This window comes from Hylobates moloch, unplaced genomic scaffold (genome assembly GCF_009828535.3).
Source record: "Hylobates moloch isolate HMO894 unplaced genomic scaffold, HMol_V3 SCAFFOLD_1, whole genome shotgun sequence".
In the NCBI taxonomy this organism is placed as follows: Eukaryota; Metazoa; Chordata; class Mammalia; order Primates; family Hylobatidae; genus Hylobates; species Hylobates moloch.
In genome coordinates, this window is record NW_026652276.1 from 178,481,790 (window position 1) to 178,496,416 (window position 14,627).

General features: G+C 34.4%; 1 protein-coding gene across 9 annotated transcripts in view; it reads left to right on the top strand.

Moving 5' to 3' along the window:
- Positions 1 to 14,627, top strand: part of CACNA2D1 (calcium voltage-gated channel auxiliary subunit alpha2delta 1) — a 509,235-nt gene that overhangs the window by 305,285 nt on the left and 189,323 nt on the right. For all 9 annotated transcript variants that reach the window (XR_009208968.1, XR_009208970.1, XM_058425275.1 and 6 more), the window contains one exon: positions 1,166 to 1,207. Coding sequence is in view for 5 of the 9 variants with exons in the window: in XM_058425275.1 (XP_058281258.1) it covers positions 1,166 to 1,207 (42 nt within the window). In the remaining 4 variants the exon portion in view is untranslated. The remainder of the gene's footprint in view (positions 1 to 1,165; positions 1,208 to 14,627) is intronic.

Consider the following 14,627-nt stretch of genomic DNA (forward strand, 5'->3'; position numbering starts at 1 on the left):
AATTTAGTGAACTTTTCTCAAGTAATTTCCGTTTTAAAAATTGTGTATTATATGTTTGCTTTTAATAATTTTTTTTTTTTTTGAGGCGGAGTCTCTGTCGTGCGATCTTGGCTCTGCATCCCGGGTTCACGCCATTCTCCTGCCTCAGCCTCTGGAGTAGCTGGGACTACAGGCACCCGCTACCATGCCCAGCTAATTTTTTTTTAAGTGCTGGGATTACAGGCGTGAGGCACCACGTCCGGCCTAAAATTTTACAGCATCTATGTTTTTGGATGTTTAAGAGGCAGAGAAAAATACTTGTTCATATCATAGTGAGTTTACTACTTGAAGACTTATGGAAGATGAACTATATCTTCAATCAGTTTGGAATAAGACAGAGAAATCAGTCTAAGCGGATTATTTTTACACTACATAGAACTAGCCTCAGAGACACAAAGAATAGGAGTTTTAAATTCCTGACAGTCATTTTATTAATCCATTTCCATTTTTCGTCTGTAACATAGTTTATAGCCCTAATTTATATTTATGGTATTTTTCAGGAACACTGATGGCTAGTAGAGTCATCCGTATATATTTACTCTTGCTAGAAAACCAATGCTAATTCACCACTTTGCTAGAATATGAGAGTATTAGTGTGAGATGATCTGAGATTTTTTACTATCTGAATTCCCTGGTGCTCATCATTTCTTTTCTGACTCCATGAGTAAATTTCTGCCAGTATTATATAGATGCACATTTCCTCCAGAATCATTTCAACACTCTATGTGTGTGCATGTATACAAAAATCATGGCTTCAACAAAGTATTAAGACATGTATCTTACATGCTTCTTGAATTATCCTGTTCATTGTGTGTTAATATATATCAGTGTATATATGTGTTTGTGTATAATTTATTTTACTCAGAATTTTTCACTTATTTTTTCTTGACAAATGGGTCTCAGACTTACACTGGGATCTTTTTCCCAATGCAAGATGTAATATGACTGATAAACTGTTTTAATATGTTCCTGGAAAAATAGTGGCTAATCTTTATGGATCATTGTGGAATATATTGTGAAAGAAAGATTACGAGGAGTTTATTTTAAATATGCATAAAATGTATTCAGTATTTGATACAGTATTGTTTTCATTAAAATCAATAAAGCATTCTTTTTTTTTTTGTAGAGCAATGAAGTTGTCTACTACAATGCAAAGGATGATCTCGATGTGAGTATTAAATGCTTTACATTAAATTCAAAGAAAATTATAGTAAAATGATTGGCCTTATATAGAATAAATTGAGCTAGTAGTTTTAGTTTTTAAGACAATGTTAGATTGCATGAGCAAAATACTAGTTAGATACAAGATGATGAAGAATTTTGTGATTTTTAACAACTTATTCTTGGCATCTTCTAAGTAAAAATTCCATGTGTTTCTCTGGATCTGAACCCTCACTGCACTTTTTCCAGACCACAGTCCACTGTACTAACTGTGATACTCTGGACTCCATTAGCAATATTGAAAATAGCTATCAAATCCCATCTGCCTCTGTATCCTGGCTCCTGTCACCAGGGTCACCACACCTATCTGCTTTGACTTGAACTTTGCACACCAGGGAGAACCGTTTACTTCAACTACAATATGAATGACACCCCAGAAGCTGTGCAACAACCTGCCCTGCTTGTACAGTCTTTGAAACAAAGTAGTTGCTCCATATGACTTTTTAAATAAATGACTCTAATGTGCATATTTAAATGACTTGAAAACATGGATTATTTTAGTGCTAATCAATTACTTCTAATATTGCTACCTTTGGATAGACATTGAGGACGCATTTTATTACTTAGTTATGGTGAAAACATTTGCAAAGTTGTCTAATAAATGTTACACTTAATTTTGTAAAATTCTTGTGTTTGACTCTTAGATCAAAAAATGCCTACGTATACTTATTTCTTAAGACAAAAGTATTTGTTAAGATCATCCTATATTTTAGTTATTTTAAGAGCTTGGGGTATTTCAGTAAACACAGCAAACAAATAAAAGTATTACATGTTTCACACATTTCTCATCTGAATCAAAATAATTGTATTTATATACTATTATATGGAATTTTCTTCCAGCTATTTAAAAGAAGAAAATGAAAAAAAAAATACATAAAACAAGTCTATCTGGTCTTCAAAAAATGAGAAAACACATAATGCCTTCATAATATCACAGTTTCCCAAATTATAACAAATTATACCACCACCATCTCAAACCATACTACTAACCCACTTTACACAACTTATTTTACTTAGATCCTACAACAGTACTGTGAATGAAGAAGGTTTTATTTTCTCCAATTTATAGCTGAAGAGCTAAGGGTGTTTTGAAAAGTATTTTTTTTCCTCTAGACATAGGTGGTGTTCCAGTGACATCTTTCCTCTTATCATGATTGTATATATTATTTTAATGATGTAGGAGGCTTATTAAGTACAAACTGTCAACTAAAAATGTTTTAATGGTTTATTGATATCAAAATAAGTACCATTTTTGAAGAGATGTTTAGTTTCACCATTATAATTAGCACTTGATATTTTTAAACTTATTTAAAAGTATATACAAAATCTTCATGAACCTTCCTGGTACATAAACTGCAACATTTATTTAATATTTAATTTGTAAAGTGATGACAAAGACTTATAATAAAGTGAATGGCACTGACATGCAATCCTCCAATTAAGGATTGCATAAAGATAATGAAACCAATACTGCAAATAAGTATTTTTTCTCTAAACTAATTAAAGAAGTTACATTTATACGTCAAACAGTTTTATTTAGGTTTGCTCATTATTTAGAAAGTAATTTTTATTTTACATTGAAATTGGTCATTTTCCTTTGTTCAAGATTTTAACAATTATATGTAAAATGTCAATATGACTTTTTAGTCACTATCACCCCAGTTTCAATCAATGCTTCAAAGTTGCCCATTTGAGCATATATGTCCACTACAAGTGGAAAAGTGCACGTGTTACTATTTGTAATACTTGAGTTGTTCTAATATTGTTACATAGTTTGCCTTCACTGATGTTCATTCAAATGTTTAAATCAAACTCTCTTGGGAGAGGAAAAAAATGTGTAAGTGAACTTATTAAACTTACCCTGTTTTTCCCATTTTCTCACCTTAAAAAATAGTATCTAATACTACTGTGGGTTATATGTTTATGCTTCTGAAAAGGATTCCTTCTCTGTTTTCTGCCATGAGGTGAAATTTAGCAAATTAAATCCAAGCCTTATAAATAGTAAAATGTCCACATTTAAATTTAAAATAATGATGGTCAGCATTTGGAGAAAACTCAGTTTCTTTATATACAAACAATAACATTATCAGAATAATTCGCAAAGAGTGTTGTTTCATGCAAAGTGAACTAGAATAGGAATCAGAATAATTCATGCCCTAATCCAGCCCTAAAATTATAGTCATCCTAGGGCTTTAACACCTATTAAAATTTGAACTGTTACTCTCTAATCTAAGAATAGGTGATCCATAAAGTTCATTTCAGTTCTGGATATTCTTAGATTCTAATGAAAATATATACTTATACATAAAGAATATACTTAAATGGATAACGAATATGACCACATTATAGAATTTAATAGTCAAAAGGAGGGAAGAAAATGGCATTCATTACTCTTACCCTACTATAAGCATGTTGGTTTTTTGTTACATTTTTAAAACTTTCTCATGAACATATGTGTTTACTTATTTGCATGATTCTTTTTTTTTTTTTTTTTTCGAGACAGTCTCTCTCTGTCGCTCAGGCTGGAGTGCAGTGGTGCGATCTCGGCTCACTGCAAGCTCCACCTCCTGGGTTCATGCCATTCTCCTCCCTCAGCCTCCTGAGTAGCTGGGACTACAGGCGCCCGCCACCACACCTAGCTAATTTTTTGTATTTTTTAGTAGAAACAGGGTTTCACCGTGTTAGCCAGGATGGTCTCTATCTCCTGACCTCGTGATCCACCCGCCTGGGCCTCTCAAAGTGCTGGGATTACAGGTGTGAGCCACCGTGCCCGGCCCTGCATGATTCATTAAGTACACAAGTTATTAAGTGGCATAATCATTTTTTATCTTGTGAAATAGTTGTTGGATCATTCTTTTGAGTTGATGTACACGATTCAATTAACTCCACTTCTACCTTGGAGTTTAATTTTCCTTTGTGAATATTCACATAAATATCAATACATCTTTACACATAAACATTTTTCTTCAAAGTTTTAAGCTTATTTTTAGGATTCCCAAAAGTGGGAATTTTTGACATTTTAATGAATTTTGATACATAGTTTAATATCACTTACAAAAAGGACCAGACCAGGTTCTACCATCATTAATGTACAGAGACATTATTTCCTCATAGGCTGCTCAGCATTATATTAAAAGATAATCTAACACATTCAAATAGTTTTTCACTGTTTCGATTACTTGTCTTCCAGTATTCAGATTTTGCCCTCGACGTGGGAAGCCCATGTTTTTTCAGGCTCATTGACTTGCGAAATTTTCTGAGCCAAAGTGAGGTTGTTTACATATCTGTGAAATCTGTATATTAATATGCATTTCTTAATACTGGGTAAAATATTATTTTACATACACAAATCTGAATATTGCTGATATATGTAAGCACTATGTAAATAATTATTGCATTTGGCCGTATTTAAGACTGTCATTGCTCAAGTAAAGCAAGAATGTAATTTAAGAGAAAAAATGGGAGGAATTGCATGAGGAAATATAATTCTACTTGTAGAATGCTGTATAAAATAAAAAACCAATAAATTATCATGTCAAATCAACATGAGTGTGAAATACAAAGTTAATCCTTGTGACATCATTCAGTTTTCTGTATTTGGAATATTTCCTGTGTATTTTTCTGAGAATTTATAAAGAACTATATGATAATTTATTGTATACTAAAAATTTTTCACTGGACAAGTTCAGAGTGCTTTAGAATATAATGCTAATGCTCTTATAAGATCTTAGACCTTGAATGAAAACAAATTATGTTGTATTTATTAGTATATCAGTTTGTCTGTTAGAGAGATACCTAAAGTAAAAGTGGCCCAAATTAGACAGAAGTTGATTCCTCTCTAGGAACATTCTGGATACACTGGCTAATACGGCAACTCCCTGTCCTTCCAGGCCTCAAGGTTCTTCTCCCTGTTCTCTGCTTTCCTCAATGTAGCTCTTCCATGTTGTGCTCCAAGATCGGTGTTCCGATATCCATGATTCTTTCTGCGTTCTAGATTAGAGGAGAGAGGCAAGTGACAATGGGAGACATGCCCTTTGCCTTTAGGGGCATGTCTCAGAGTTCGCATACATCACTTCTGTCTGTGCCCCTTGTCCACAACTTAGTGAACAGCCTTGCCTTGTTGCAAGAGGGTATGGAGTACTCCCCCTAACCCTTGACCCATGTGTACATACCCAACTAACATGTAAAGTTATATTATTAAAGAGAGAAGAGAGAGGATAGTAATTGAGAGATCATTAATCAGCAGTTTTTGCACATATTTTCAATTTGTTCTTCCTGACATATTAAAGTTAGTGCAAACACTCCACTCATTCATCTGAGTGACTGTTATCTTTTAAATATAATCAAACCCTTTGGGGGAGATAATTTTTCTATAGTAAAATGAATATAAAATTAGGTGCTGCACTGAGTTTTTTCTAATATCTCCTAATGCATTTTGATAACTAATGATCAAATTGTTTTCTGCAATAGAAATATTTACTATCTTACAGTGAAAGTTAAGAACTGTAAATACACGTTGTACTTTGATATTCTAGTTAACAATTTTCAGTATTTACATTTTTTTTAAAAGATTGTTACTTATTTCATGAAGTTAGACTCCTATCGATGATGAAATTTACTCACCCTCACCAAAAGTTTTGCAATAGGGGGTAGATTTAATTGGATCTTTTGTTTACAACTTTATATATGCATTGGCTGGTATTTTGTATACCAGGTGTTCACAAATCATAATATCATCACATTGTTTTTGTTTGAATTTGGCTACTATCACTGTTCTTTGCTCTCACTTTTCTACATGCCAGTTTAGCTATGTATTTTTATTGTTCAAATTCTACAATGTCATATTCCTCATTAAAAATTTGTCATTTGAGATTATAAAATGTAACTTTACAATCTCATACATCTATATCAACTATCTAACAAAACAGTGGGGCTAATTGGCATACTAACTGCTGAGATAACATTATTAATAAATTTAGTCCTCAGTATGTTTCAATGGGGATTAATATCCGTGGGCTGTTGAAAGAAATTGTGGATAAATTAAATTTACCCGAGTTTATTTGTATAACGAATGATTCATGAATCAGGCAGTACTCAAAACTAGGACAGAGCCCCACCCAGCAACATGGCCAGGCAGTATTTGTAGACAGACAAAGGAAGTGATGTATAGAAACAGCTTGATTGGTTATAGCTGGACATTTACCTTACTTGGGCATGGTGATAGCTGGGCATTTACCTTACTTGGGCATGATGTAGCATTTGCCTTCTGTGGACATAGCCTGTGATTGGCTGAAACTCAGCTGCTATGATTAGCTGAGACTCAGTTATTAGTTACAAGAATATACTTTTAAAGTAGGTTGCAGTTTGTTAACATACTAAGTTAGGTTGCAGTTTACTGTAAAGAAATTCAAAATGCAAAGGTAACCTTAGGACAAATTTAACTTAAAAGAGCTGGCCAGGCACGGTGGCTCATACCTGTAATCCCAGCACTCTGGGAGGCTGAGGCAGGCAGATCACGAGGTCAAGAGATCGAGACCATCCTGGCTAACACGGTGAAACCCTGTCTCTACTAAAAAAATTTTTGTTTTTAAATTTAGCTAGGCATGGTGGCGGGCACCTGTAGTCCCACCTACTTGGGAGGCTGAGGCAGGAGAATAGCGTGAACCCGGGAGGCGGAGCTTGCAGTGAGCCGAGATTGCGCCACTGCACTCAAGCCTGGGCAACAGAGCGAGACTCCGTCTGAAAAACAAAAACAAAAAACAAGCGCTAAATAAAGTTTCTATTTTAGATATTATACCTCCTGGGTATAACTAAAAGATTTGAAATCCTGAGGCTCTGGTTATTTTAACTTTTTCACCAGTTCTGCTGGAGATGATTTGTTTTCCAACTCCTAAGACTAGTAGATTAGTGATCATTTCCAGGATTTCCTAGTACTCATATCAATCATTTCCTTTCACTGCTCTAATACAATCATCTAAGTTTAGACATTGGTCTCAAATATGTCCTTAAGAGCTATCGAAATTATCTCATTTTATGATTATAAATATTAAATACATTTAATTATGATACATTATTACATAAATTTATAAACATTCATATATCTTTTTCCATTGTCAAGATCTTTGTCACTTATTACTGACTCTTTTTTTGGTGTTTAATACCCTGCAGGAACTTTACCAGTAACTTTCCTAAGCGGAACATATAATGTTTGGCAGTGAAATGAAAGTTTCTCCTCCTTGAAGGCACAGCCAATCTTTGTGAATTATTGTCTTAGAGTCCCTCCTTAAGAGTATAAGTTCCCAGAGAGCAGCTCTTATGCACTTATAGCAGCTGACATAACTCTTAAAATATCGAGTACACATTGTAATCACTCAAACTTTCTTTCCCAATAAATCTAAGTTCATATTAAAGCTTCATTTCACACAACTGTAAAAGGAATGTTCTGAAGTATAGCTTAAGAACATGTCATAATTATATTCCAGACTTACTTCCCCATTTTTGTTCCCCATACTTTCATTTTTAGAAAGACCCTGTCCCTACTATCCCACCCTTAGTCCAGACTTGTGTAGGTCTCTATAATCTAGAGGATTTGCAATGAAATACATACCTTGAAGAAAACTCTTGCCCTATTGTTGACCAGTGGCAGGACCAAATGTTTTATATCATTATCACTTCTGTAGTTATAAATATGACAGCACCAAAGACAAATCTTTGGGGAAAAAAATCTGTACCATCAGACTACTTCCCACTCTTGAGACTGGATGGGTCTTTCTTCATTTAAGACTAATAAAGTAAAATCTAGTCAATGGAGAAATCCATGAGATATTCAGTAACAGTAAAGTAAGTATTAAAGACACAGAGGAAAATTTTTCTCTAAGGTAGTTATATCAGATACGTCAGGCAGAAAAACAATGTTGAATATATGCTTACTGTCCCCAAAGAAAGAGCCAGTCAATGATCTATAAAAAGCAGACTAAAACCATCAAAACGAAAACCAGTAAAACAAAATTCTCATTGGAGAATTTGACTATGTGAATTGTTTATCAATAATCCTAACAAATTTGACAATTGAATTGTTTATCAATGCTCAGAAAAAGTTTGAGAAGTACTCTTCAAATGCCAGAAAAGTAAAAAATGTGGGAACAAAGTTAATAAATATGAAGGTCAGAATTCATAGGTCTATTCATAAGTCCTGTCTTCCCAGAGATCAAGTCAAAGCACATGTATCAGATATAATCATCAAGGATTTAATGGAAGAAAACATTCAGGTCTGCCAAGAAATCTGGATATAATTGTAGATTTGGAAGGCCTGCAGTGTTTCAGACAAAGATTTTTAAAAGTCAAGAACATTTATACCAAAAACTTGCTCAAGGATATTCAAGAGGAGATTCGTAGTAGGCAGCTAAGTATTTAGTTTGGTTGCTTAGGAGAGTGGCCTAGAATAGAGTTTTATGTTTAGCTTATGAGGGGAATTTGAAAACAAGTGGCTGAAATTTCCCGAGCAAGTGTGAAGTTACATATATAGCAAGGCCAGATTCATCTACAGATAAATTTTGGCATGCTTATACAAAGCTAAAAACAAAATGAATTTGAATACCTTTGGATATAACATATTCTCCAGCCTGCTGTAATACCACTACTCCTTATTGTCTACTTTCAGCCTGCTTCACACATCTACACAACATTAAAAAAAAAATACCTTAAGACAGTACAAGATAGACTCCTCAGAACACCAGCATTTAGAGGAACGTGGGGGCAGGGGAGGAGAGTATGGGACATGAGTAGAGATGAAGTAGTAGCAGCCCTCATAATAGAAGTAAATCATACAAAGAAGGTCATGAGATTAGTACATGTTGGCATCAGGATGAAATTTGGAATTTCCTGATTTCTACTGTTCTTTCGTGTTTATTAGGCTGGTGTAGCACCAGGTTCATGTTTGTATAGAAAGGATACATTCGAGTGTAATCTATTGATTTTGTTCATTATAATGATGATGCATGGCCTCAAAGGTAAAACAAGTATTTAAAGTTGATCAATGCTTCCTTTAGAGTGAAAGCTTTCTATTAGCTGCATCCGAATTAGTCAGTTTGTGGGGAAGTTTATGCTCTTCAAGGACTTTGGTATAAGACAATTCCTCAAGGGAATTTTATAGTTATCTACGTTCCTCTACTTAGATCAATGCTATTCATATTCACCTTGTGGCTATAAAATAAATACAGCCAGATTTAGCTAAAGCAGTGGCTGAAGTTAAGTATAGAATTAATGTCTCCTTACGATTGTACAATATAAAAATTATGGCTTTGGTTATTTAAACAGGTTTTCCTCTTGAAACTTAAAAACACAGGTAGAGGCGTGGTGGTGCACACCTGTAATCCCAGCACTTCAGAAGGCTGAGGCAGGCAGAACACTTGAGCCCAGGAGTTTAAGACCAGCCTGGGCAATATGGTGAAACCTTGTCTCCACAAAAAAATACTAAAATTAGCCAGGCATGGTGGGGTACACGTGTAGTCCCAGCTACCTGGGAGGCTGAGGCGGGAGGATTGCTTGAGCCCAGGAGGTCGGGGCTGCAGTGAGCTGATATTGTGCCACTGCACTCCAGCCAGGGTGACAGTGAGACCCTGTCTCAAAAACAATCAAAAAACCTCAGAAAACAAAACAAACTACTCAGGTATAACTGGGATAAATTATTGGATGAGCCATGATTCTCATGGAAGGATATAAGGCACATATGGCCTTACTGGATATTTAAGAAAATCTTTCCTGTGTCCAGTTAACTTATGCTAGATAATGTTAACATGACTAATCATGCTAATTACCTGATCATGATACCATACAATTCTTCCAATCAAATGCTTTACTTAAAAACCCAATGTAAATAATAACTCTTTTAAGCCTTCCTTGTTTTTTTCTGTAGGTAGCAAATGGTAGTCCTTCCTATGAGTGTTCTAAGCAACTTGTAATGCATTTTTGGCTTTAATGGTACAATACCTTATATGATAGAATATGTGTACAAGGTTTGGTCTTCTCCACTAAATTTTTAGCAATTTGAGGTAGAAATAATATTTAGTTTATTTTATAGTATACAGTAATCGCTGAGATCATGCTTGTTAAATTTGTGTACCCATATTTTCATAGTGTTTGTGAAGATGTGTTCACCTTTTAAAGTGGTGCTGTATTGTAAGCATGGTGGAAATGAAAATGTTAATTTTGCTTCAAGGTTAGTGGAAGCAAAATGAAGACAGGAAATAATAAAGCTAGCTTTTACTATGGATGATACTTGAATTAATGTTTAAGATATTTGCTTCCTTAGTTTCATCTAATGGGACTGGATGCAGATGAGAATGGCAGTGGACAGTGTTGCCTCATCTTCTCTCTTTTGTCACTGGGGACAGCCATCAGGACTAAGAGGGGAGTTAGACAATGTAGTTTCTCTAGGTCCAAAATTAATTGAAGTTGGAGAATAAGTAGTGGAGTTAGAATATTTGTCTGTAATTACTACAAGTGATGTAAGTATCAAGATTTTTGGTTCCAACTATGAATATTTGTGAAACATGAACTCAGGCTTATTATATTCTTCCATCAGAACTAAGTTCTGTTAACAAAACAATAGGGGTTCAGTCTATGTCTCGTTGCTTGATGCACAGAAAGCCAGTCACTGAGACAAAGAATATTGCCAGGGAAGAAAGCTTTATTTGGATGTTGCAGCTGAGGAGATGGGAGATAAGTCTCAAATCTGTCTACCCAACTGACTAAAATTGGAGGTTTATATAGCATGAAAGAAATGAAACTATATGCAGGAAAAACAGGAATTAGGAGGAGATCTGGTGTCTCATTGTCTGGATGTGGTGATTTGGTGAGTTTCAGTTCCTGGGGAGGCCTGATGATTGGTTTCCAGAGAAAGGAATTCAGAGAAGGTAAATATAAGTTTCAAGCTTTAAGACCAGCTGGGTCAATTTCTGTGTTTATTCAAAAACAGTGCAGACATTAATTCTTTGAGGAAATTGGGTGGATTTCACTTTCTTATTCTACATATAGTATTAATAAAAAAAAGTTGAGTTTTATTTCCAAAGAGCCTACATCATTCAAATGAGCATAATGTTTCAATGTAAGATTATTTTTATTAGGAAAAAGATTTTAAATATACAGAAGAAAGAAATAATATAATGAATCATGTCATCTATTATTTGCTTAAGTCTTTTAAGATAGAGACAACATTTTATTTCCAAATACTTCTACGTGAAACTCTATTTTTGTTTCTTCTAAATAACAAGGCATACATGTACAATTGCTGTATACCTTGTTATACAGTAGAGGCAATAGAGTGTGATAATTGAGATTATCTACTGGAGTGCTAGCTAGATTCAAATCTTAGCTCTGCCATTTCCTATCTGGGTGATATTGGCAAGATCACATACTCTCTCTGCTTTTTACTTATTTGGTCTATAAAATGGAGGTGATAGTAATACCAACCTCAGAGTTATTATAAAGATTAAATTAACACATATAAAACATACAGACCATTTCCTGGATCATAGAGGGCAGTCTAGAAATGTTAATGAATGTAATTCTGAAAAACATTAATAATATCATTACAATTTAAGATTAAGTAGAAGTGATCTTAGCATCAAATGGAGCGTGTATGTGTATCCGAATGTGTTAATAATGAAAGGGCATTATTTTGAGATATTTTTCATTTTATTGTCATGAGTTTAATCTTTGCATTTGTATGAAAACCTTAAGATAATGCATGCACAAAAAACAAATCGAAGTTAAATGCTCAAAACACATTTTAAAAATGCAAACACAAACGGGGAAGATTGTTTTGATATCATTGTAGGTTTTATATGTTCAATTTTATTTTTTAATTTTACAGACAGGGTCTCTATATTGTTGTTCAGACTGGCCTCAAACTCCTGCCTCAAGGTATCCTCCCACCTCGGCCTCCTGAGTAGCTGGCACTACGGGCACTTGCCATCTTTTCTGGCTCTGTTTATTCAGATTTTAAGAAAAATTAGATGTTAAAATAAACTGAGGGAAAAAAAAGCTAGCAATGTAACAATTATCTATGAAAACCCAAATTCAAGTTCTCATTAGTTTTGAAATTTATTTGGATTCCTAGTTTAGGTTTCAAAAGACATCTGACCCAATAAGTCATTAAATTCCCTGAAGATTAGTGAAGCAAATTCCTCGGAAGGCTTGAGTTGTGCCAGCAAACTCTGCTATTTTCTTAATTCCCAGAGTAAGCAAAAAGAAAGCAGATCATTACAAAGCCTTGTTAACCTAATTCCAAGATCTATCTAAAATTCAAATGAAGTAAGTTCAACCTAGAATTCCCATGTCATTAAATTGAGTTGATTTATTTGCTACTTTTTATTTTATTGATCATGTTCAAAATTTCTCCTGTCTGGGACATTTGGCTAGTCTGCTGAATTCCCTTGCATATTTATGTTGCTATTTATTTTCCTCTTAGCAGAGTCTTGTCTACATTAAAATTAATTCCAACATAATCTCCTATCTAAATGTCTTTTTCAATGCCCAATCTTTAATGATTACATTTTACTTTATAGCAATAAATAAACCTGGTTCTGGAATAAGCTAGTAGGGATATGCATCAAACAGCAATGAAATCTAATTATTAAAGAAAAAGGAAAAATCTGGGTTTCTTTTCTAGCATTTTTTTTAAAAAGCTGTCTTATAGTATGTAACCTTTATTTTACACTTTTAGGTATCAAACAGTGATGAAATCTAATTATTGAAGAAAGAATCAGAGTCTTTGTGTTACCAGTGGAGGGTGTCCAGGTCCTTGGCATTTTGAATAAAGAATTGGATAAAATGCAGAAAGCAATGAAAGAAAAACACAGATTTATTGAAACAAAAGTACACTCCACAGAGTAGGAGTGGGCTTGAGCAAGTGGATCAAGAGCTCCAGTTATAGAATTTTCTGGAGTTTAAATACATTCTAGAGGTTTCCTGTTGCTTATTTGGTTTACACTCTACGTAAATGAAGTAGTGGCCCACAACCATTCTGATTGGTTGCAGAAAGTGACCAATCAGAGGCTGAAGGTGAAGTTATACAAGAAGATTTGGCCTGCAGTCAGTCTGATTGGCTGCTGGAGGGGACCAATTAGATGCTGAAGTGAAGTTACAAAGTTACACCCCTATGCAAATAAAGACTGTGACCAGTCTGATTGGTTGTGGGAGGGGACCAAATCAGAGCTACTTTCCATTTTGCCTCTGCCGTGGGAAGAGGGTGGAGGGTTTTGCAAAGGAAGTAGTCTCTGATCCTTTTGTTACTTGGGCGTGGAAAGTTGAGTTTTCCTTTTGATTTACTTCTAGCAAGTCAGTATGAATTGGCCTTAGGTTCCCTGCCTCTAAACCCTATTCTCCTGCCTCATAGGTTTCTTTTCTAACATTTAAAAAATTATCTTACAGTTTGCAATCTTTATTTCAATTTTTGATTTTGGCCAATATTGAATCCTTGAATAGGATGGCATACAGGTAGAATATTAATTGCATTGTATCCGTAATTGCTTTGGTTCTTTTTGCTTCTAAAATAAATGGTTTAAATATTTTTGATGTGATACGTTTGGATTGGGTAGTAATAGCTAGCATATATTATATATACGTATATATACTGATTATATGATATATGCTTATATATATATGCTCATTCTATACTAAGTGGTAGCATTTAAAGCATACTACCTAGTATATTTACTACCTAGTATAGAATAAGTATGTATAATATATACTAGCTATTACTATAACTTTATGTATCATTTACAATTCACGAGAACCCTTTGTGGCACATATATTATTTTATTTTTCAGGTAAAACGAGTAAAATTTAATGAGCTTAAGCTACTTGTCCAGTGCCGCACATTTTGTATTTGTCAGAGTAGGGAAGTGAATGCAGTGCAGTCTGTATGATCCAGAGCTGGAACACTGTGTCACCGTGCTGTGCTGCCTGGGCAGTGGACACCTGTGAGGAAGGAGAGGGCCTGTGAAGGAGCTGCTGTAAATTGAGACTTAAGGGTAAAATTTTGGAGACAGTTTTGATTTAAAATTTGAATTTATTACATCTATCTGTTATTCTGTCCGTATTTAATTTTGATGCATTTGGCTTATATTTTATCCAACTAGTTTTATCATTGACAGTTGTGAGGTTACAGTGTTGTTGCAGTAGGCAAAATAAAACATGTGTGATGTATCAGCTTGTTAAACTTTGAGTCCTAAGTTTCTGCTGATCTGATCCGCTATTCCCAGTGATGTTTACCCTGAATATCTTAAAATTAATGTGTGCATCTCCGTATGGAATGTAGCCATCTCAGGAATCACTGGGGGGAGAAACTATAAAACCAATAAAAA